Source organism: Pelobates fuscus, chromosome 6, assembly GCF_036172605.1.
Source record: "Pelobates fuscus isolate aPelFus1 chromosome 6, aPelFus1.pri, whole genome shotgun sequence".
In the NCBI taxonomy this organism is placed as follows: Eukaryota; Metazoa; Chordata; class Amphibia; order Anura; family Pelobatidae; genus Pelobates; species Pelobates fuscus.
Window position 1 is genome coordinate 65,168,994 of NC_086322.1, and position 25,949 is coordinate 65,194,942.

Sequence of the window (25,949 nt, forward strand, 5' to 3'; positions counted from 1 at the left end):
GTTGATTTGCCTGCTTCCAAGAGACAGACTGTTATTCTCACGGTGGTGGATAGATTTACTAAGATGGCTCATTTCGTGCCATTACCTAAACTTCCGACTTCTCCTGAATTGGCGGAGATTTTTGCGAGAGAGGTTTTTCGTCTACATGGGATTCCTTCGGAGATTGTTTCTGATAGAGGCTCTCAATTTGTCTCACGTTTCTGGAGATCCTTTTGTTCTCAAATGGGCATCAAATTGAACTTTTCCTCTGCCTATCACCCTCAGTCTAACGGAGCTGCTGAACGTACCAATCAAAAGATCGAACAATATCTGCGTTGCTTTGTTTCCGAACACCAGGACGATTGGGTCGGTCTGATTCCTTGGGCGGAGTTCGCACACAATAACCTTGTTTGCGATTCAACTCGCTCTAGCCCTTTCTTCATGAACTATGGCTTTCATCCTTCGATTTTTCCTTCGGTTTCCTCTTCTCAGGGGATACCATCGGTTGATGATCATGTCGCCAACCTGAAGAAATTATGGGATCAGACTCGGCAAATTCTGTTACATAGTTCCTCGTTGTTCAAGAAACACGCTGACAAGCATAGAAGAGCGGCTCCTGTTTTTGTCCCTGGGGATAGGGTATGGTTGAGTACTAAGAATGTTCGCCTAAAAGTTCCATCTATGAAATTTGCTCCTCGCTACATAGGCCCTTACAGGGTTCTCACTCGTATCAATCCGGTTGCGTATCGCCTGGCTCTGCCACCTGCCTTACGCATTCCTAACTCTTTTCATGTCTCCTTGTTGAAACCTCTTATTTGCAACAAATTCTCCTCTAAGGTTTCCTCACCTCGTCCTGTTCAGGTGGAGGGTCGGGAGGAGTACGAGGTCAGCTCCATCATTGATTCCAGAATTTCGAGGGGAAAATTGCAATATCTGGTCAACTGGAGGGGATATGGTCCTGAGGAGAGGAGTTGGGTACCTCAGGAGGACGTTCATGCTTCTCGCCTTTGCAGAGCATTTCACCTCCGCTTCCCATCTCGCCCCGGTTCCTTCCGCCCGGTGGGCGTATCTGAGAGGGGGGGTACTGTCAGGGTACCTGAGGCCTCTACCTCTAAGGGAGGTAGAGACTTGGTGGTTTATCCGTCCAGGCGAGCTGCTCCCTCCGTTCCTCGCGGTTCATCCAGTCACTTAAACACCGGCCGCGAGGAATCCACGTCCTTTTCTAGCAGGACGCTCAATACGTGACGTCATGACGCTATCACGAGCGACCTGTCACTCAAGTGTCCGATATCCAATCGGTACTTGTCAGAGGCGTGCTAGCCATCCGGAGCCAGGGTATTTAAGCTTACTTCTCCCTTCAGCTCATTGCCCTGTCGTGGTTCTAGCTTGTCTAGTCACTCAGTGCTCTGGTATTCTCGTTTGCTCTATTTGGTTTTGACTCGGCTTGTTGTACTTTCCTGCTTCTCTGTTATCCCTTGACCCGGCTTGTCCCTCGCTTATCTGTCTTCTCGTTCCCTCGACCTCGGCTTGTCTCTGACTATTCTCTATTACTCTCGGTACGTTAGTCCGGCCATTCTAAGGCCCGGTATACGTACTTTTCCACTCTTTGTACTCTGCGTGTTGGATCCCTGTCCCGATCCTGACACTTTCGACATCGACGCCTTCTCGGTCTACCCCGAGGGAGTTACCTTCCAAGTGTCTCGTCGTACGAAATCGGATTCATCGTCGGTCTTCTACCCCTTTTTTCCTACGGAACCGCTGCTTTGCGTGGTCTCTGCTCTGCGTCGTTATGTTCAGGTCACTTCCCTCCTTCGGGTTTCATCTTCGGGACAACTATTGGTGTCTTATGTTAGACCTCACGTTCCCGTCTCTACTACCACCCTTGCCAGATGGGTTCGCTGGATCCTGTCTCTAGCAGGTGTGGAAGACACCTTCGGTGCCCACTCCGTTCGCGGAGCGGCGGCCTCGTCGGCTTTCTCCGCGGGAGCATCACTGGCAGACATCCTACGAGCCGCGGATTGGTCACGCGAAGCGACCTTTCGGACCTTCTATTTCCGCCCAAACTCGGGGGCAGCCACATCTCTCCTTCATCAGCGTTAAAAATGCAAAATATGAAGCCTCCTGTCATGTGGTAAAATTGAAGATTATGCTAGCGTTAGTGTACTTATAATCTTAATTTTAGTAATGACAGGAGGCGAGTATTTTCCCACCCTCCGCACCCTCGAGGGATGAAATCTCATGTAAGTATACCTATACTCTATATATTCCTTCATATTTCTACCTGGTATATATCAGACGTGTACCTTATTTAACTACAGCTTCGTTACTGTTATTTGTCATACTCAGACTAGGTACATTTCGTTAGAGTTTGTGCTGGGTTTATTACATTACTGCAAACAGTTGCCAGACCGGTTCCTAACCTTTTCCACACTCTCTTTCAGCATAACTTCAAGACACTACAGCTTACACTCAGGATGGACATGTTTGGACCTTCCTTCAGAAACCAGGACTTCGCAATTGGAAAAGTCATCTGTTGGTGCATGTTTGGATCACCCTAGGACTTCGTATTTGAAAAGTCACCCGTTGGTGCATGTTGCAAGACTTTATCCGTTCTTTTAAAAAATTTTATTGTATTTGATGTCGCTCTCGAAAGAGGGGGAGGAGCCTCATTACTGTGAATACTATACCTCCTACTTTCTTTTGATTGGTTAATGTTTTCACCTTTTTTCTTTACTGCTATGTGAGTTAGTAAAGAGAGTTAATGCAAAATACTCGCCTCCTGTCATTACTAAAATTAAGATGATAAGTACACTAACGCTAGCATAATCTTCAATTGCTTGGTGTCGACATTGGTGCTTTACTGGCTTAACATTTTTGGTATATTTTTGATTTGTGCTTTACAGAGTTTGGATTCTTTTTTATGGACACTTGGCAAGGAAAACATATGAGAAGAGTTAGTGTAACATCACATTCTTTTATACACAGATACTTTTAACCCCTCCTCCACCTATTGAAGAAGCAATTCACTCCTCCTTGAGGCACATCACAAGTAAATGCTATCAAGTATTTGGTATGTGAGTGATTTTGGACAAAATTGCATGTTAACCTCACAAAGCCAAGGCTGGCCAACACTGTTTTGGTCAGTTTCTCCTCGTTCTGAATGATAGCCGTGTAAAGAGAGAAACGTGTTGCACTGTGCAAAACTTTCCAAGGATACTTTGGATATTTTTTGTGGGACTAACAAGCTTTACGCTTTGTGTATTTACCCAACACATTTTATAGTAGTGTTATAGTAGTTTAGTTTCCATGGTTACTTGGTTCTGTGTTTTTACCATAATTATCATACTTATCATATTTTTACCATTCCACATTGCAGTTTCACACATTGTATTTCAATGGTGAAAGGGGAAAGGATATGTTCGCAAATATACATAAAATAATTTTCTGCACCTCAATGTGATGTTTGAGTACATTTTGGCCATTTTTCAGGGTTTGCCAAAGTCCTTTGAAAATTTTCGTTATGATAACACATGAGAAATAAAGTCTTGTGTATTGAATTGTTCTAGCACATAATCATCTAACTACATAATTGAGGTACTCCACTTTGCTTTCCACACCAACTTCTCAAAAAGAAACTAATACTAAAAAAGTTCTCCAGAGCTGGACACCTTATGTTAACTATTTGGGTAAAGAGATGAGATTAAAATAAATACCAGCTGGTATTCAGGAAGTACATTAGGAGGTGTCTCCCCAGTTCATAGTTGTCACAATGGAGGTTGGTTTGTGGCAGTGATGGTGCCTGTGGCACCTGTTCCCCAGTCAGCAGCCTCTGCACCTTGGTCCAAGGCAGGGGAACCTGCGGTTGATGTTCCGTCCATCCAAGGTGGTGGTCGCCATGTGGGGGAACTGATCTGCGTGTCGTAGGTCAGAAAGGAGATGGCTGATGGTGGAGCAAGGGCAATGATGTAGCCAAGATGACACTGAGTACCACAGTCATTTAAATTTGATATCAGAGAACCCCACCTACAGATGAGACAAGGTTATGCGATTTAGCAACCTTTTTATGATCAGAGCACACCTGTCAGTCGGTGCTTGGTTGTTTTGTTACCTGCCTCATAACTCACTGTGTTTCTTCTCTTCACTTGTTTCCTCACTTTGCTTGCCTTTTGACTTGCTGTTTGCCGCCTGCCCTGACCTTTGGATCATACCACTGTGATTACTGCCTGACCCCTCTTTGAATATCTTTTCTTGGTCTTTCTTTTCTTAATTAAAGCCCCTGTTCCATCACCGAGCCAACAGTATCATGTTCCCACCTTCAGGATCTCTGTGGATTGAGCTTAACATATATTAATGAGACGGAACTGAGTGCCATATGCCCATGTGCCCGCTGTCTATTTCTATGGGGGAGATATGTGATGGATGGCCTGATTTCTTTGGCGCAGGCCACAAGCTTGCAGCACCATTTTTGGGACCGTTTTACATGTGCCAGAATATGCAGCTGTTGGTCAACAAAGCAGGGTTGGGGGCAGCAGTTCTGTAAAGTATAGTTAAGTGAAAAGTATTGCTTGTCTGTGCCTCTCCCCCTCCCCCTTCCTGTTCCTGTCACAGCAGGGCGTTGCCACAGGGACACTGCCAGCCCAGTTTGAACTGGCTGCTTTGTCCCTCTTCCATTCCCCATCAGCTTCTTGGGGTGGAAACTGTGGCAGAACCGGTGCAATGTCCCTCAGGTTTTAATCCTTCAGATGCAAACATTTGGTTTACATTTGGGGTTAATCCAGCCTCTAGTTGCTGTCTTCCGGACAGCCACTAGAGGCGCATCTGCGATGCTGGAGGCACATTTCGCCTCCATTGCGCAGAGTGTCCATAGAAAAGCATTGAGAAATGCTTTCCTATGGACACTTTGAATGCGCCCGCGGCACTTGCCGTGCATGCGCATTCGGCTCCGCTGACGTTGCACGGGGGAGCTGACGTCGGCGGGGGAGGAGAGGTCACCAGCGCCAAGGGAGCCCGGCGCTGGATTAAGGTAAGGGAGGGGGACCCCGAGGGTGGGGGCACCCTCAGGGCACTATAGTGTCAGGAAAACCACTTTGTTTTCCTGACAATATAGTGATCCTTTAATTTCACTGGGTCTTGCCCTTTATGAGAGCTGGAAGCTCTTTGTCTAAGTTAAGCCCGTCAAAAAGTTAACAAAGTTTCCAGGCAGGCGCATTCAAGCGCTCCATAGTGGAAGAAGTCAAACTATTAGCAGACTAAGCATTGCAGTGGTTATGGTGCTTGGACTATTCTATTAAAGAAGAACACTATTAACCCTCCACCAATGCAAATTGTCCTGTTGCAGAGCCTAAACTGAAATGTGGTATCAATTGCTAAATCGTTAATACGCTTTTAAAAGAAAATCAAGGTTCACAGAAAAAAACTGAAAAACAACTTATAGGTGATTTTCAATGATTCTTTTTTTCATTGGAGTAACTACCGGAGAAGAAACAGTTCCCTTTAGTTACTGTTAGTTACTTTTAGTTGACAGATGTTAAAAATTCCATTGCAAATTTAAAGGGACACGTTAATCACCCAGACCACTTCAGCTCAATGAAGTGGTCTGGGTGCCAGGTCCCCCAGGTTTTAACCCTGCAGATGTAAACATAGCAGTCTTCCTGACAGCCACTAGAGGCGCTTCTGCAACTCTGGATGCGAAAATTGCATTCAGCGTGCAGAACGTCCATAGGAAAGCGTTGAGAAATGCTTTCCTATGTACTGTTTGAATGCGAGCGTGGCTCTTGCCGTGCATGCGCATTCCGCTCCACTTGGGAGCCGACGTCGGAGTGGGAGGAGAGGTCACCAGCGCTGAAGGAGCCCGGCGCTGGGTTAAAGTAAGTAACTGGAGCGGTTTTAACCCCTTCAGCGCCAACGGAGGGGTCCCTGAGGGTGTGTGGACCTAAGGGTTGTATAGTGTCAGGAAAACGAGTTTGTTTTTCTGACACTATAGTGATCCTTTAATGAAGTGAATGGAAATCTTCCTCTCTGCCTTTTCTCTTTTTTTACCTCTAATGTTCCTGTTTGTGATTGACAACTATCACCACAATTTCTTGTTAAGATAATAAATTAAAACTTGAAATACAATACTGGAACTATGAGATCAAGAGATGTTACATCCACTTTTTTTCTTTAATGTCTGTTCAGTAAAAAAACAAAGCTGGGACGACTGCCAGCTGAACCCCAGAGGTGATAATTCACAAAATAGCAATTAATTTCCATTTTGGAAGTTTGACAAGTTTTTCCTCTATTACAACTTGGTCAAACGCAAATTATATCTCAGCATTTGGAGACCTCCCAAGTATAATGACTAGAAAAGCTAACAAGAACACATGGACGTATATGAACTGACCTCAAGTAAGGCTGCTAGAATTCAGTTGCAAATCCATATTTAGGTCAATGGGGACTGAATGCAGCAGAGTTGAGAGCAATTAGGCGTACAATGAATACATACCGCCCAGCACAAAGTGTCAATTCAGGACACAGTGAGCATGTGGCTTGAAAATGGGGCACACCAGCCTGGTGTGGACACAGAATGGTGTCGAAACACATTTTGCCAGCAGCACACATTGAGGAAGTACTTTGACATTGTCATGCACTTCTATTACGGGATCACACATGTACTGTTGAGCATCTTTCTGTGGTTTCCATGTGTTCCAGAGCTCTAATCATGGATGGTGAGATTTGCGTTCTAAATTTAGACAGCCATACTGTATCTGATTTTGATGAAAGGCATTAACAGCTGGCCTAAAACTAGGAACTTTGTCAGGATTATTCACTAATTCAGAGTGTATTCAAAGTGCATTTTAAATTGTAGACCAAAATAACCTAAATGCTAACGTTCAGTAGTCAGTTTGGCTACTGTAGCTTTAAATTTGAAATACACTTTGAATTCTCGTTTTACTAAATAACCTGTGTGTGGTTTGCTGAGAATTCAAAGCTAATTCAAAGAGAGGTTTGCATTCTAGGCTAAAATAGCCGAATTGCTAAATTCCCCATGTCATATATTTTTGAAGTATATTTTCAACTCACATTCAGTTCCTGCCAGTTCCTGCCAGTCAGGGCTGGCACCTCCTATAGGCGACTTAGGCCAGGGGGTGCCAGATTTGGGTGACCCAGCAGGATGGGAGCGCACAGCGCCCCCTCCTGCCAGTCACTCAATGTAGTACTTCCAGTCACTCAGTGGGCACTTCCTGCCAGTCCGGCCGGGTACAGGAAACAGAAGCTCCTGTACCGCAGTCCGCACCGCTCGGCCATGCTACAAAGCTAGATAGGAGGCACAGCAGGGAGGAGGGGATAACACTAAAGGGGGAGAGGGAGGACCACCAGAGGGGGGGAGGAGGAGAGGGAGGACCACTAAGAGGGGGGGAGAGGAAGAGAGGGAGGATCACTAAGAGGAGGGGGGTGGACCACTAAGGGGGTGGGGAAGAGGGAGGACAACTAAGGGAGGGGGGGGGAGAGGGAGGACCACTAAGGGGTTGGGGGAGATGGAGGACCACTGGGGGGGTGGGGGAGAGAGGACCACTAAGGAGGAAGAGTGGGAGTGGAGTGGACCACTAAGTGGGGAGGAGACCACTAAGGGACAGGCAGGGGAGTGGAACACTGAGGGACAGGGAAGAGAGGGGAGAAACCACTAAGGGACAGGGGGCAGGGAAGAACTCTAAGGATGGAGTGGACATCTCTAAGGGACATCTCTAAGCCCCTATCCTACCCCACAAGTCCTCTCTTTCACTACACACATACACAATGCATCCCTACACAAACACACAACCAGGAAACATATAATGCATCCCTACTCACACACACACTGCTTCTCTTACACACACACAGAAACAAAATACATCTCTGCATTACATTACAGACAAAGAAACACACCTTGCATTCCTTACACATACAAACACAGATTAACACAATGCATCCCTCATACACCCAGAAACATAGAATGCATTCCTTACACACTAACACACACTGCATCCCCTATAGACACGCTACATCCCTTACACAAAGTGGTATCCCTATACACTACATTCTATAAGAACACACACACTGTGACGGACCGCCGGCACTCCAACTGAGTTCCTCCGCCAATCGATGCTCCTAGTGCTTTCCGAGGGCTCCAAGCACTCCACCAGACACCATAAGTACTGCAGACCTCACTTCCAATGATGCAGAAACATAGAAACATAGAATGTGACGGCAGATAAGAACCATTCGGCCCATCTAGTCTGCCCAGTTTTCTAAATACTTTCATTAGTCCCTGGCCTTATCTTCTAGTTAGGATAGCCTTATGCCTATCCCAAGCATGCTTAAACTCCTTTACTGTGTTAACCTCTACCACTTCAGCTGGAAGGCTATTCCATGCATCCACTACCCTCTCAGTAAAGTAATACTTCCTGATATTATTTTTAAACCTTTGTCCCTCTAATTTAAGACAATGTCCTCTTGTTGTGGTAGTTTTTCGCCGGGGTCTCGCCGTCCTTCACCCACCTTGGACCCAAGATTATAGCAATCCCCAGAGTGTAGCTTTCCAATCCCCCAAACATAAACCAAGACTTTATGAAGGGGCAAGCAGGTCTGTTTAATGGAAGCCAGCACTTACAATATATACATACATTTAAACCCCTAACAGCCTAATTTACATACAATAGGTTACATAGAGCACTATAGTACAAGGAAGGGTGGGGTCAGACAATAGCAAGGGCTGATGGGAGATTGAGGAGGGACAAAGCAGCAAGTTTAAACTGGTCTGGCAGTGTCCCTGGGACAATGCCCTGCTGGGGAAACAATGGGACAGGAAAAAGGGGGAGGGGAAGAGGCACAGACAAGCAATACACTCTACATACTCCTCTTCTGTGTCTGTGAGATAATTAATTATCTCCTGGTACAGAAAAACACACAATTTACAAACACCTCAAAGGTACCCCCAAGATCCATGGAAACCCCACGAGAGTCACATTCTCGGATAGCCCTGATCTGGGTGACGAACATATCCAAAAATCACCCAGATCGGTTCAGTGGTTTGATTTTTCCATGGAACTGACTTTTTAACGTCTTTTTGCAGAGCCCATAATCATGGGGCAAGAGACTGACTGGCAAGCAGGCCCGTCTAAGTACCAGTGGCGAGGTTACTTTCGCCACACACACATTACATCCTCTACAATAACACATCCCCTACACACATACACTCCACTCCCTGTGAGTAGACCAATAGGCCAATAGGATTATTGCAAAGCACTGGTGACTATGTGACACAAGAAGGGTTATAGGAAGCAACATATGAAGAAATTAGCAACATTTTAAATCAATTATATATTTAACCAAATCTATTTGCTTCCAGTATACAGGATTTGTTCCTGGCATTTGACAAAAGCTGTTAAAGTTTGATTGTAGTTTTCCGTTCATTCAGCAGATGTTTGTATTTATATATTTATTTATTTACTTGTCTGTTTGTTTAACCCTTTCAATACACCTTACAAATATACTGTAAAATGGGATGTAAAGCTAGGACAACGATGTGGGACAAAAGATCAATTTCATAAATAGCTTACTGTCATAGGCATACCAAAATATTTTCATTATGTACATTGACATAATTTAAATCTTCCATCTGTTGCAGTCTGCATTCTGAGGGTAGGATAGAGGAGCAAGTGTACACAATACTCAACACCATACATGTTTTTAATGATGTACTACTCTACACTCAGTAGTGGAAGAGGCAGGGCAACAACTTTATTGTACCACAGACACACAGAGCACCATCGAGAGCACTTATGATTATAACCCCAACATCATCTATTTACTGATCCTTTTTAAAAGCCTTATTGAGCTTTATAGTGTTGAAGTGAATTATGCGGCACCCAAGAATGGATCTTAAAGATTGCCCTAGAAGCAGAAATATCATATATACATGAGTTGTATAAGTCTTACAGCAAATGTTCAAGTACAGCAGATGCTATTCACATACAGTAAATATAGCTTACCGGCTAAAGTCATCCATTTAAAGTCCCTCTAAATTACATAGATGAATGAACTAGAAGACTGGTGCTGGACTGGGCACCTAGATAAGTCAGTATTTATGTTTGCAATGCAAAATGCTATTTTTTCCTAATCTTGCAATAGTCAGGAGGGTAGCAGATAAAGGAAAACATGTCGTCCTAACACCATAGTGTTCTCCTCACTATTTAGATCCAGGGGTCCCCCTGATAGTAAATTTAAAAAAGGGAAAAAAAAAAGTCACTTACCTTTTTTCAAACCCTGAGACTCACTTAGTGATGTTGCCCGCTCCACCTCTGGTGATGTCACCCTGCGACATCGTGTCCGTTGGCTTTTCGTCCAATACAATGTTTAACATAAAGAGTAAGAGAGAAAGAAAAAAAATGCCCAAACTATGCATGATAAATGTTGAAAACAAAATAAAATGCCTTTATTTCTACATTTAAAATGTGTGGCTGTGGCTGTAGGGCAGGGGGAAGACAACACCACAATGACGCGTGAAGTCATTCTGATGAAGTGCCCTTAAGGCTAAATTTATTATGCACAGTTTGGCAGGTTTTTTTTTCACCCTGATTACTTGACAGTCTTAATTTCGGAAAGCTGCAATATAGCTTCAGCTTAAAAAAAATATCAAGGCACTCGATATTTCCTTTAAAGTGCAGACTTTTAATGGAAACCACAAGCAAGAAGTGACAACGTTTCACCCTAAACTGGCCTTTGTCAAGTCAAAAATTAGAGTGTACACTCATTCCTTTATATAACATACACAAAGTGCAATACTTATATAATTAAAGAATCATTCAAACATTAGATTTCAAACTGCATATCATTTACCCATTTGGTTTATACTGTGGTAACTCCAAACTGCCAGATTCAAGGTCATCTGACCCCTGATGTCATAAAAGAGGGATAATCTTAGTTCTTAAAGAAGTAGAGCATCTACCCTTCCCTGAAGGGTCCACAAGTGCAGTTCCTTTGATTTGCAATATCGATTTAGAACCTGCTACAGCCACAGTGCATCATATTATTCGGATACCTAGAACATAATTTCAGCCAACCACAGTTTCTACATGAGTTTAGGTTAAGAACTAATACTCAGCTACAGCACCACAACAACAGAGTGCCAATTGAAAAATATCTAAAAATATTTAAAGTTGTACTAAAAACACCTGATTAAAACATGGTGCATGGAGTACATATCAAGAATTAAATATATCCTTTAAAAAAACATTATCGGGTGCAGAACTTGACCGCCATGCTGAGCAGTTGCACCAACCCAGAGCTCCGGACCAAAACTGACTTTCAGCCCTTATTCCTGTTATTTGGCTGGGCTAACAGGGCTAACTACTATCTTTAAGTCTCAGCACTCCCGTGGAACCACAATCAATAAAAAGCTGACTCTCTTGGTAAAGCGCAGGCGGCTGGACCGTTTTGCAGTCTAAGCAGTGTTGTGTGCACGAAAGAGGCGGCTGATCTCTCCATCAAATGTTCCTTCAAGCCGGAACCTGGAGCGATCACAGATTATTATTATTATTATTATTATTATTATTTTTATTATATAGTGCCAACAAATGGGTGGACTTACAAGTATGTAATTATAACCAGACAATTTTGATGCACAGAAACAGAGGAGTTGAGGGCCATGCTCAATGAGCTTACATGCAAGAGGTAGTGGGGTAAAGTGACACATAAGGTAAGGATAGTATTAGGGAAGTAGATTGGTATAATAGTATTCACTGAAGACTTAGTGTGTTTTTTTTTTTTAAATGACAGTTGCAGGAGATGAATCAGTTGGGAGGCATTAACAGTTTAATTGATATGCTTTTGTGAAAAAGAGTTTTAATCATTTTTTTTGAAGGAGTGGAGACTAGGTGAGCATTTAACGATAAAGGGAAGGGAGTTCCACAGGAACGGTGCAGCCCTAGAGAAGTCTTGAAGGCGAGCATCAGAGGATAGATGTAGGTCTTCGGCAGAGCGTAGGGGCCTAGATGGGACATACCTGTTTATTAGGGAGGATAGATAGATGGGGGTAGCATTATGTAGAGATTTAAAAGCAAGAACTATAATTTTAAATTGAGCCCTATATCTTACAGGAAGTCAATGCAGGGACTGACAGACAGGTGAGACTTGGGAAGGTGCAGACAGACAGGAAGATGAGCTTCGCCACCGCCGCATTCATCATAGACTCTAATGGGGCAAGTTGTGAGCACGTAAAACCATTGAGAAGGCAAGGCAAGAGAGGACAGTGGCATGGACCAGCACCTTAGCCACATCTAGCGTTAAGTAGGGGCGGATGCGCACTATTTTTTTGAGATGGAAGCGGCAGGACTTGGCGATCGACTGCGCGTCAGAGGTGAAGGAGAGGTCGGAGTGGATGAGAACACCTAGGCAGCGAGCCTGCGTGGTTGAGCTGATGGTAGCACTATTAACATGGAGGGAGACAGAAATGGGAGTAGCAACACTTGAGGGAGGAAAGATCAGAAGTTCTGTTTTAGACAAGTTAAACCTAAGGAAGTGTGCAACCATCCAGTTAGAAATAGCAGAGAGACAGTTAGAGACACTAGTCAAGAGGGGCAGAGAGAGATCAGGAGAGGACAGATAGATTTGCGAGTCATCCGCATAGAAGTGATATTGGAAGCCAAGGGAGCTGATTAGTTTGCCAACGGAGGCAGTATAGATAAAGAACAGTAGGGGACTAAGGACTGAACCTTGGGGGACACCAACAGGGGGGGTTGGGGGAAAGAGGCAGAGCCAGAGAAAGAAACAATAAAAGAGCACTGGGAGAGGTAAGAAGAGCACAAGGAGAGAGCAATATCTCATAGACCGAGATTACTGAGGATGAGAAGAAGCTGTTAATGATCAACAGTGTCAAAAGCAGCAGAAAGGTCAAGGAGAATTAGGATAGAATAGTGACCACGAGATTTTGCAGCGTCGGTGAGGGATATCCCGGTACAAGTATTGTACCTTTGCTATAGCGACCTGCTATACATCTCACTGAGCAAACAGCCTGGACACCTACTGCCCAAAATGGTGGATGACATGCTACTCACTGAGGGCAGCTCAGCCTTCTGGGCCCAGCTGTACGCATTGATGCACACCTCCCCACCTGTGGGACATATCGTCCATTTTCCCTCAGCTATAGGTGTCTCATGCTCCAAGAGTGGTGTAATCGAGGGACAGCAGTCATTGATGACCCTTTAAGACGTGGGTGCCATCAGGACAGGCCTCGCAGACTGACATGGAGACCCGTCTGTTATACTGTCTTCGTCTTCTACTAGGGAAACCAAACTGCTGGAGTGCTTCAACAGTTGGCCACCTTTCTGCATGGTCCTAAACCTCAAGAAACGTCTTTCTGTTGCCAGTTGGGACTCCAGCACCCCTGCTGTCTAATGCTGTCTAATGCTGTGAGGGACTGCATTTGGTTCCTGAAGGGTATCGGCTGGTCTGGAGTACAGAGCTATGGTGAGAACGACACAGCATGGTCATGATGTGTCGTTCTCACCATAGCTCTGTACTCCAGAGTGGCTCTGGTGCATGGCATATATCTGCAGTCTCTTTCATTTACCTCCACTGCTTTCTTTCTACATATGTGTATTAGCATGTGAAAGACCACTCTCAATTTGTTTTATCTTATTTTTTATTTCTTTACTGCAGTATCTACACACACTGTTTAGAAAGTCATACTTTTTAGTCATGCTTTCCTTATGCCTCTAGACTCATCTGCTTAGCATGTTATTATGATAAAAGGTGCAGTTCTATAATATCTTGGATTTTAAACATATCATGTATGCTCATGTACAGCATCTACATAAGCTTGTATTTTTAACCATGCACCACAAAAATAAAGAACAAAAATAAATAAATGATCAAATAGTGCTAAGTGTAGCTTAAATCACTATAGTCTCATTATTATCTTTTTTTTTTTTTAATTCTTTATTTATAGAGTGCAAAGAAATAACATAGTGTTCAGTAAGCCACAACAGCCTCTGCACACAGATTGATAACAACTTAACAAGACATATAAAACAGAGTTATGGCATTTGTATATATCGCACATTTTTTAGATTTTATGGTATGCTTAAATTTCAGGCTAACTAGTAGATGTCTGGAGCTACTGTTAAGGGAGAGTGGCTGAGCTTTGCATATACATAGGCATGTTGCTAATCATTTTAAAGTAGTACGGTAAGTAAAGCATGAGGATATGCATAGAGCTAATAGCTAATAAAGACATACTGAGTTGTTATGCTGAACAATACTGTTATTGTGCCACTGGGTACCGGTAGCAAGCTTCTTAGTAAGCAAAAACATAAGAAAGAGGACACAAGTACTGTGCCACGACAGCCCTCGTATGCCACCCTTCAATAGCCTTAGTACAGTATAGAGCAGTAATGCACTTTAGTAAATTAGAGGGCAGTAAACACTTTGCGAGTTAACATAATATTACACTTGGTGCTAGCATCAGGTAAGAGTACACTGGCAGAGTGGTAAGGTACACTAGCGATGTATAAATGATGTACGTCTTATATTTACATGTTATGTTAAGTAATGTAGGGCGTGATAATTTTGCCGAGACCGTGGGCCTAGGAGAGTGGCCCAGCCCTTTGGGTCTTATGTAAGGAAGCAGTAGTCCTGTCTTACACTTAGGCAATACTGTGGTCATTCGGGTGTGTTGATTGTCAATTTACACTCAATTACCCCAGAGTGTTAAGTCCTGTAAGAATTGGAGTTGCATCTCCTCGAACTTAAGAGGTGTTCTGGATTTTGCAGCGTCCTGCAGGGCCAGCTTATCGCGAAGTAGCAGGAAACGTATCAGGACGTCTCGGGGAACCCCAGCCGGGGCCCTGTTTGACTTGGCCAGTCTGTAGCAGCCGTCTACCTGAATGCCCTTCGCAGAGCGCTGTGGCAGTAGGGTAGTCCATAGCCGGCGTAAGAAATGGGGCAGTTCCTGTTCCGTAACTGATTCGGCTATGCCCCTGATTTTAAGATTATTACACCTCCTCGCGTCGTCCTAGGTGTCCATTCTGACCTGCATACTTTTGTGTGATGTTCGGAGCTGTAGCAAGTGCTCGTTGGTGCTTGCTTGCTTTTGGGCTAGGGAGGTCCTCGTTAGCCTGCAGTCTGGATGTCACCACTGTTATATCCTCACGTATGATATTCAAGTCTGCATTGAACAAGGCTCTTATGTTTGTTAGCAGAGCTTTGATATCCCCTTTTGTAGCTGGGGCTGTCAGGTCTTCCTCTCTTTGAGGGCTGTTCATTCTCCCTGAACAGGGTATTTCGTCAGGTACGTCCAGGAGTTCTTCCTCAGAGGATATATAATAAGTGTCTATTTGCGGTGCCATTTTGGGCCTAGGCCGTGGCTGTAGGAGGTCGGCGATATCGCGGGAGCCGTTCCCGGTAAGGGTTTTTAGCTTTTTCGCCTTCTTCCCCATTGTGAGCTGAATTGTTTATCATTATTATCTTTTAAATGGGGCGCAAAACACAACATTAAGTTCAAACAACAAGAAATATTCAACTCTGGATTTTTTTCACCTTCATCTGATTAGGAAAGCTTTCTACACTTGTGAAATTGAACGTGGAAGGGTTCTAAGTGCCCTATGATACCTCCAGTTCAGCAGGTGGGTAGGATGAGTTAGTCTTGAGTGAAATGTAGTGTACGCAGCAATGGAAGTTTATGAAGTGTTACATGACATTCTACATCTTTGAGGAATTGTCCAACTCAGCTCATGGATAGACTCTCTTGATTATGTTTGACCCTAGTGGTTAGATTTGCTTCATGTGGTGCACAGATTTATGTATGCGGGGGAGTGTTTGAGTGTCTGTCTTTTAAGATGCAGTGACTGATCTACTGAACGTGCTTCAAAGAATACAAGATCAATGCTCAAACAAATGTGCTTTTGGTCCGCAGGAACATTCACATTGCTTCATTCTAAAGATAATGTTCAACACAGATGTCAAATTATATTTCTGGCTATTGAGAAAATATTCCAGGGGGACATGAGAAAAGTTTGGGAGGTATCACAGTTTTGTTGTTTTTGTTTAGTTTTTTTCAATTTATGTTGAAGGACGAGAAAATGTTTTAGTCTGTTTTTGTATTTTTGCATGTTACAAAAGAGTAGAAAATGAAAATAAATTGAGATCCATTTAGCTATTTTGTGAATTCCACTGCAAATTCACAAGACTTTTCTAATCTACAGTATAATTATATATTTTATAAAAAGCACTTTAACCATTTATATAAGTAAATCTATTGAAAGACAAAAATTAAACCTGACATATTAAAACATTTTCGGTTTTCCTAAGATAATGTTACATAGTTGCATAGCCGAAAAGAGACATGCATCCATCAAGTTCAGCCTTTCTCACATCCGTTTGAAGTACTTCAAATTTTGCAACAAACTAGGAAAAAATCCATTCTTGACCCCAGAATGGCAGTCAGATCTCTCCTATGAACAAGAAGCTATTATCCCTCTAATTAAAAATTATATTACTGTATTTATCCAATTGCTGTCTAAACATCTGTATAGACTCTGATAAAACCACCTCTTCAGGCAGAGAAATCCTTATTGTTTTTACTGTAAAACACCCTTTCCTTTGTCTTAGTCTAAATCTCCTTTCTTCCAGTCTAAATGCATGACCTCGTGTCCTGTTTATAAATAGATTTCCAGACAATGATTTCTATCGGCACTGAATATATTGTATAATGCTATCATATCCCCTCTGAGGCACCGGTTTTATAAACTAAACGGATTTAAATGTTCTAACCTTTTATCATAACTAAAATATTCCATTAATTTTATTCATTTTGTAGCCCACCTTTGTACTTTTTCTAGTGCCATTATATACTTCTTTAGAACAGGTGCTCAAATTGCACAGCATATTCAAGCTGTTGTCTTGCTATTGATGTATGAAGATACTTGGAATCAATGCAGCTGTAAACATAGCAGTTTCAGAGAAACTGCTATGTTTACTACATATGGGTTAATCCAGCCTCTAGTGGCCGTCTCATTGACAGCCGCTAGAGGTGCTTCTCACTGTGATTATTACAGTGAGAAGACGCCAGAGCCCATAGGAAAGCATTGAGAATGCTTTCATATGGACTAGCTGAATGCGCGTGTGGCTCTTGCTGCGCATGCGCGTTCAGCCGATGACGTCGAAAAGGAGGAGGAGAGTTCCCCGCGCTGAGGAAAACAGGTAAGATTTAACCCCTTCCATCTCCTAGAGCCCGGCGGGAGGGGGGCCCAGAATCCATAACAATAGTCGCTAGGCTCATGAATGTCGTTGGTAAAATGACACGCTGGTGCATGTTTGAAAGTATGCCAGGTAATGGATGTGCGCATGTGATCACATTATACATACATTAAGGGAAACTAAAATCAAAAATCTATTTTCAGTTGGAAGCAAGCGTAGTATAAGTTACATCAGGTCATAAAGGAAAATTGTTCCACCCTTCTAAGAGGGGGAAACATAGAATAGGAAATAGGGCCTACGTAAGGTCCCCTGTTAAGCATCAGTGGGAGTGTATCCCAGCACTCCAGAGGGCCGTGAGCCATGCAAGCACAGCCGGGCATAACAAGACACCCTGAATTAAAATAATAAAAGAAAATAGTAAACAATTTAAATAAAAGTAGGAAAATCATGAAGAAGATGCAGATAATAAACAGGCTCCCCTCCTCCCCCCGTCCATCCCATTCAGCTATGACAGTCCATGGTAGTCAGATGGAAGCAAACTATGTGCCGCCAGTTTCATGCCCCACAGAGCTACAGGAAGCAGCCACAGGCATACTTAGGAGCAGCCCGGCATTCTCCACCGTTGCTGTATATCGTGTCATCGGAGTGAAGCATGGAGGTAGGCCTGAGACGCCGGCGGGCTTGATATTTCTGAGGTACAGGACCCCAGCTGGGATCCCCTGGCAGCTGATAGGTTCCTACAGGTATATGTGGCAGTAGTTAGTGGTTAGCAAGGCTCTTTTGGCCGTAAATCGCCATCTTTAAAGAGCGGAGAATGGAGCTGAGCAAGATGGCTGCTGCTCAGCTCGGCGACCCGGCCAACAACATGTTACAGTTGTATGCACCCCACACACATATCACCACTACATTGTCCTGCGACTTAGCACCTATTGATTCATAAACCTTCAGATTATTTATACAATATCCATAATAATTCATAATCACTAATTACATTCTGAAAAGCAGTGGTTCTTAAGCTTTACAGAGAGGAACCCAAATGACATCCCCGGCATTATCTTGGTGATCCATTTTTTAATTCTAACGTCTTCCTGACATACTAATATGTGGTGCGTGCTACACTTTTGTAAAATCCCTTTATTATAATCTGACTACTACTAGAGACAGACAACCAACCAGTGGAAACCCAACAAAGTATCAAGAGGGCCTAACTTTGGGGTCTTGATCCAGGGATTAAAAAGTGTTTGTCTAAAGGAGTAATTTACAATCATATATATGGTGTCTAATAAATAGACACATCTTTTGAATTAGCAAGTCAGCAGGAGATGTTATATGTAACTTAAGGACCAGCACACTAAAACACACCCATGTGTGTAAGAATATAAATCATGAGATTTGCTGTTGAAAGGAGGCTTTTGTACTTTAGAAAAATCCTGTAGGGAGAAACGAAAGAAAAAATGAATTAACTTATTGGAAATAAAATATGTATTCTGATTGACTGCAAAATAGTTAATATTTATTACCAGAATGCCACTGGTTGGATACTATAAACAAATAGAACGTGGCAGAGAACTGCATGTGAGGAAATAGCAGATGTTTTTTTTTTTTAAAGGACATTTGGGAGGTATTGTATGCAGGGGCGTATTAGCCGCAAGGCAGGCTGGCTGGCGTATTAGCCGCAAGGCTGACAAGGCAGGCTGCTGTGCGGCATTGGCTGGCGGGCAGGCGGCTAGCGAGGGAGCACTTCCTCTGAGCTGTCTGCTCAGCTCCCTCGCGCGCCACAGAGTGAGGCTGGGAGCCGGAAGATGACGTCATATTCCGTCTCCCAGCCTCACTCTGCGGCGCGCGAGGGAGCTGAGCAGACAGCTCAGAGGAAGTGCTCCCTCGCCGCCCGCCCAGCAGGCAGCCCCACTAGACCCCAGGGAGTTAGAGAACCCCCCAGCATTTCCAAAGGTAAGGAGGCTGGGGGGGGGGGGGGGTAAATTAAAAAAAATATATATATAAATGTTAATGTGAGTGTGTATGTCTGTCTGTTAGTGTGTGAGTGTGTGTATGTCTGTTAGTGAGTGTGTGAATGTATGTCAGTGAGTGTGAGTGTCTGTTAGTGTGTGTGTCAGTCTGTTAGTGTGTGAGTGTGTGTATGTGTGTCTGTTAGTGTGTGTATGTATGTCAGTGAGTGTGAGTGTGTCTGTTAGTGTGTGTGTGTATGTCTGTTAGTGAGTGTGAGTGTGTCTGTTAGTGTGTGAGTGTGTGTATGTATGTCAGTGAGTGTGAGTGTGTCTGTTAGTGTGTGAGTGTGTGTATGTATGTCAGTGAGTGTGAGTGTGTCTGTTAGTGTGTGTGTGTGTGTGTATGTCTGTTAGTGAGTGTGTCTGTTAGTGAGTGTGAGTGTGTCTGTGAGTGTGTGTATGTATGTCTGTGAGTGTGTGTGTGTGTATGTCTGTTAGTGAGTGTGAGTGTGTCTGTTAGTGAGTGTGTGTGTGTCTGTTAGCTAATGTATGCGTATCTGTCAATTAATGTGTGTGTGTGTGTGTGTATTTAGAAGGCGGGGGGAAGGGTTGGGTGGGGGGTGGGGGGCGCCTGAGTTTTGTCCTGCCTAGGGCAGCACAAAACCAGGATACACCACTGATTGTATGTGGAAAGCATTAACGTGATGCACATTCAGGAGGGTAGCAAAGTCACTGTTAAGGTGATACAGATGTCATTGGACAATAAAATTAAATTAAATGTGTCCCAGCAATTGAAAGCAGATCTGTCATTTTGCATGGTCCAGCCCCCAGACTCCCTATAGTCCTCATCTGGACCCCCCAACAACATTCCAGGTTCTAGGACTGGTGCAGTTTACCTTTTCATCCTTGTGCCGGTCCTGCCTCGTCTTCTCTCATGGCTCCACTATCTTTGTGTTCCAAGATGGTGGCACTGGGAATACCACACTCTGCCCTTCCTTGGGCATGCGCATCAAATGACACACATGCCTAAGGCCTCTAATGGACCTCTCCTGACTCTCCCAATCATGAGAGATTCAACACAGAGCACCAGTGATTCATCGCCCTTGGAGGTGATACAACAAGCTTTGACTAAAGAAACCATTTGTCAACTTTTGTCAACCTTCAGGTTATTAGGTTAAATGTAGTCCCTACTGTTCCTTATAAAGATTTTTTTTTTTTTAAAGCATCATTTCAAAAAACAAAACAAAACAAGGAAACTTGAGGGAGGGTGGAGTGGCACATGCCAACATAAAAAAATGACAGATCCACTTTAACACATTTATGTAATTCAATAAAAAATATCAACTGCAATTCAAATATAACATTACAGTTATGTAAAAAAATAATGATACTTTGCTGACATTGTCTGTTAATATGATGAAGAAATAATTTTCCTATAAAAATGTAGTCCACTTTAAGAGCAATTGGTAGATGACATTTGAAACTCTTTTAATAAATATTAATATATATATATTTATTTTTTTCCCACTAGGGTCGATAATGCTTATTTTGCTCTACCTCGCAAGCATTGCGCTCTGTGCAAGTGGACAGCAATTAAACAATAAGCTTAAAGGAGACCACCATCAAACAAGGTATGTTTGCAGCATACCAGGATTACCAGGCCTTCCGGGTGCCCCTGGGGTCAATGGAGCTTCAGGGCCTCATGGACGCATAGGTCTTCCAGGCAGAGATGGGAGAGACGGCAGGAAAGGAGAAAAGGGGGAGAAGGGAGCAGCAGGTACTGAATATGCATCCGTCATTCTGTTTTATACCGTCCGAAATTATTGCGTGTAATGTGATTTTCATCAGATAAATAAAACACAAAGTCATGATGCCTAAAATAAATTTACATTAACTAGCAAAATGTAAAGAAATGGCCAACAGTTATTTTTTTTTTATACTTAATATATTCTAACCTACGTACCATGGCCCTCAATAGGGGAGATATCGGGAAACACTTTCATAGTAAATTCCAATAATGGAGTTGGCACTCAACACTTTGCTTGGAGTGTGAATATAGGTACAATCATTAGTGACCCCAGTCTAGGCACAGAAAGCCAGAAGCTAAGGTTAAAATATTGCCAGTTCCACTGGTGGAATAATTATCATTTCTACACAAAACACAGTGTTACAGCTCTTTTCTTTATTGTCTCCAAGTTTATAAAAGTGTCTCAAACAGAAGAGTGGAACACTCACCAAGATAACTAAAAATTCCACTGTTTTCAGTAGCGGTTGCTTAATCTTCATAAATGTATCCCAATTCTGTTAGTAATATCTTTTTTTATCTTTTGTTATCAATCACGATACCTTGGAATTCTCTGTTTGAGTGGATAGTCCCTCATATGTTTGATGGAGCCATGCTCATTGTAACACCCTTAGACTGTTACCAACATCATTGTATGATTAACGTCTCTAGAACCCCATGGGTTTATTAAACAGACTGTAGATTTGACAAAACAACTGCTATAGTCATAATTTCATGTTAACAATGTTTTACAACTAAGACAGGATTTTAAGAGGATTTAATGGTTGAATTTTTGTTTTTCAAATGAAAAATAAAAGAGTATGCTGAAGAACTATTGTGTTCTCTATCCACATAAAAAAAAGAAAAAAGACAATGCTTAAGTTGTCAAACATAATAAGCTCAGACCAAATCGTGATGTGTTTCTACAGTCATTTATTTTAAGAGACATGAACAAAGCATGCATGCATGCATACAGAAAATTGTAATATAGCAATTTAATAAATAAAAGTAAAATATAGATCCTCTGTGACAAACTCTCCTTCCCACGTACGATTGCCACGGACTCCTGGAGGAGTGTAGAAGCCGGACTCCTGCCCACCGACTATGGTGTCTGGGACACTTTGTGGCAGAACCTACCGCCAATTTCGTATACTTTGCCCCTGTTCGTGTGTTTTTCCCTTTTTCCGTTCAGGAGTTTGCGGGATAGAGGACCTAACTACACTTTTATTCCCTTTGTTTGGCTGTCTGTACCCCCGACCAACTTTGTGGAGTACCCTTGTTCGCAAATAATGTTTAGACTTGATTAGTAGATTGTGCTTGTCCCATTCTGAATATGATACAAATTAAGCTTGATTATTAATCTGTGCGTAGGTATTAATGTCTCTTTTGGATATGATATTGGAGCACAGGGTTTGTTCTTGAAAGCTAATGACCACTCATATCAAAGGATTCCTTATCTAAGAGGGAATCAAGACATATGTTAAATTAGAGATTTAGTTTATACTGAAACCAGACTTCCAGGCCACTTATGTGTGACTTCTAACACCTTATAGTCGCTCTGCTGGGGTCCCAGCTTTAAAGAGGAATTTAGGTTGTAAGCTCTGACCTCTCATACAATCAAATTAACTCCTTTTGAAATTGTCAATATCACCTCTACCAGGCAGCCAGTTAATATATGCACTACACAAATTACATTAAATGGCAATATTCTATAGTGCGGAGGAAACCAGTCGGGTTACCCATGGTCCTCTACATCCTTGTTATTTGATGAGCATGTATGGGTATTTAAACATTCATGAGGCTGTATTGCTTACAATTATTACAGTATAAAAAACAGTATCACTAGTATTTGAAAATACATCACAACATCACAATACCACCACAACAGCCCAAAGAAAACCTCACTCCGGTGCAGAGAGAGCTCAGTTAGTGAGTTAAATGTTTTTTGTTTTTTCAAATGTAAAAATACCAACCTTTATTTTCAAAAGAAAAATAACTAAAATATTCTATTCATTTTTTTGTTTGTCATTCTTTGTTATTCAGGGCAATAAGAGAAAGGTTATAGAAAGACCTAATGTCCTCCCCCTGGCCCCCACCCCTGAGCGGTGGGTGGGGGCCCTAAACAAAAGTAAGGGGGGGGACCTAATGTCCTCCCCCCTGGCCCCCACCCCTGAGCGGTGGGTGGGGGCCCTAAACACAAATTGGGGGGCCTAATGTTCTCCCCCCTTGCCCCCACCCCTGAGAGGTGGGTGGGGGCCCTAAACAAAAGTAACGGGGGGAGGACCTAATGTCCTCCCCCTGGCCCCCACTCCTGAGCGGTGGGTGGGGGCCCTAAATACAAATTGGGGGGACCTAATGTCCTCCCCCCTGGCCCCCACCCCTGAGTGGTGGGTGGGGACCCTAAACAAAAGTAAGGGGGGGAAAACCTAATGTCCTCCCCCTGGCCCCCACCCCTGAGTGGTGGGTGGGGACCCTAAACAAAAGTAAGGGGGGGAGGACCTAATGTCCTCCCCCTGGCCCCCACCCCTGAGTGGTGGGTGGGGACCCTAAACACAAATTGGGGGGGGACCTAATGTCCTCCCCCCTGGCCCCCACCCCTGAGCGGTGGGTGGGGGCCCTAAACAAAAATAGGGGGGGGACCTAATGTCCTCCCCCCTTGCCTCACCCCTGAGCGGAAGGTGGGGGCCCTAAAAAAAATGCCCCCCCTCTCCCCCCCAAAAAAGTATCCCCCTACCTACCCCCCTCACCCTAAAAATAATGAGGGGGTGACCTTTAACTAAGAACAACCATTGGATGTTTTCTTTCTTCTAAAATCTTATTTTTTCAGCGCCAAAAAAGGCCAAATAAAAAACAATAATAACCGACGCAATAAAAAAAAAATCGAGTGCAAAAAAAAACAATCTTCACCCATGGAGGGCTCCGCGCAGACTGAGCTCTGCAGGGTGGGGGAAGGCTTATAAAGCCTTGCCCCTCCCTGCAATTAGGCTCAGGGCACTCTGATTGGTGGGTTTAAGCCATCCAATCAGAGTCCTCTGACAGGTAAATGAAGAGACTGACAGGTAAGTCTCTACATTTACCTGTCACAGCACTCTGGTTGGTTTGAAATCCACCAATCAGAGTGCTCTGTGTCATTTTACACAGCGTGGGAAAGTTCTTTGGAATTTTCCCACGCTGTGTAAAATGACACAGAGCATTCTGATTGGTGGATTTCAAACCAACCAATCAGAGTGTTGTGACAGGTAAATGTAGAGACTTACCTGTCAGTCTCTTCATTTACCTGTCAGAGGACTCTGATTGGATGGCTTAAACCCACCAATCAGAGTGCTCTGAGCCTAATTGCAGGGTGGGGCAAGGCTTTATAAGCCTTCCCCCGCCCTGCAGAGCTCAGTCTGCGCGGAGCCCTCCATGGGTGAAGATGCATTATTATTTTTTGCGCTTGTTTTATTTATTTTTATTTTTTTATTACGTTGGTTATTATGGTTTTTTATTTGTCCTTTTTTGGGGGCTGAAAAAAGAAGATTTTAGAAGAAAGAAAACATCCAATGGTAAGTTTTTTTTCTTTTTCTTTACAGGTTCTTAGTTAAAGGTCCCCCCTCATTATTTTTAGGGTGAGGGGGATACTTTTTTGGGGGGGAGGGGTTGACTAGGGGCTTGGGGACCCCTAGTCACCTGGGGGGGCATTTTTTTTAGGGTCCCCAAACGCCGCTCAGGGGTGGGGGCCGGGGGGAGGACAATAGGTCCCCCCATTGGTATTTAGGGCCCCCACCCACGGCTCAGGGGTGGGGGCCAGGGGGGAGGACCTTAGGTCCCCCCCTTTTTAGTATTTAGGGTCCCCCCCTTATAATATAGAGATACTGTGTGTAATACAGAGATACTGAGTGTAATACAGGGATACAGTGTGTAATACAGAGATACTGAGTGTAATATGGAGTCCACGTGTTAGTCCCCTTGAAACAACTTTTCCATCACTATTGTGGCCAGAAAGAGTCCCTGTGGGTTTTAAAATTCGCCTACATATTGAAGTCTATGGCGGTTCGTCGGGTTCGCCCGTTCGCGAACATTTGCGGAAATTCGCGTTCGCCATTCGCGAACCGAAAATTTTATATTCACGACATCACTAATGAAGAGCTCAAATCACTGCTTTATACTATTTTAATTTTTTACATTCTCTCTAAGAGCTTAACCTTCCAGGAATGGCTTTCAAACCAGCAACATCATGTCTGTCTGTCAAATCCAGTTAAGTTATACGCTTTACGTAATGCATTCAGCTCTGTGGTATTCCATTGAACTTTACACATATGAATCATTTTTTTACAGCTGGGTTTATCTTAACTGTTGCGAGCATGTTACATGCACTTAAACCGCTCTGTGTAACCTCAATGTATGTTCTAAGTATTGAATTCGTGAAATGAATAGGCAATCCATAGATATTAGGATCCATCTGTGTATAATTAAATTGGATCTCTAAAATGGGATTGTCAAACCATCTGCAAATATGTATGTACTAAAGGCATTATAACGTGTACTGATCAATCACAACATTAAAACCACTGACAGCTGAAGTGAATGACATTGACTATATCTTTACAAGGGCACCCATCAAGGGGTGGACCATATTAGGCTGCAATTGAACAATCCATTCTTGAATTTCATGTAATGGGAGATGAAAAAATGGGCGTGCGGAAAAATCTGAGTGACTTTGACAAGGGCCAAATAGTGATGGCTAGACAACTGTGCAAAACAGCAAATCACGTGGTCCCTTTTGCAGTGGTTCGTACATATCGAAAGTGGTGCAAGGAAGGACTACTGGTGAACTGGCATCTGGGTCATGGGCACCCAAGGCTCATTGATGCATGTGGGCAGCGAAAGCTAGCCATCTGGTCCGATCTCACAGAAGAGCTAATGTAGCTCAAATTGGTGAAAAACGTACTGCTGGCCATGATAGCAATGTGTCAGAACACACCGTGCGTAGCAGTTGGCAACATATGGGATGTGACGGACGCCTGGCATCCGACCGATCGCTGCTT

At 43.4% G+C, this 25,949-nt stretch overlaps 1 protein-coding gene across 1 annotated transcript in view; it reads left to right on the forward strand.

Annotated features, from left to right (window-relative positions):
* The window catches only part of C1QTNF7 (C1q and TNF related 7), a 125,628-nt gene that overhangs the window by 90,799 nt on the left and 8,880 nt on the right, over nt 1-25,949 (forward strand). Inside the window, exon 2 of the mRNA XM_063457794.1 lies at nt 20,671-20,916. Coding sequence (XP_063313864.1) covers nt 20,679-20,916 — 238 coding nt within the window. The 5' untranslated portion in view covers nt 20,671-20,678. The remainder of the gene's footprint in view (nt 1-20,670; nt 20,917-25,949) is intronic.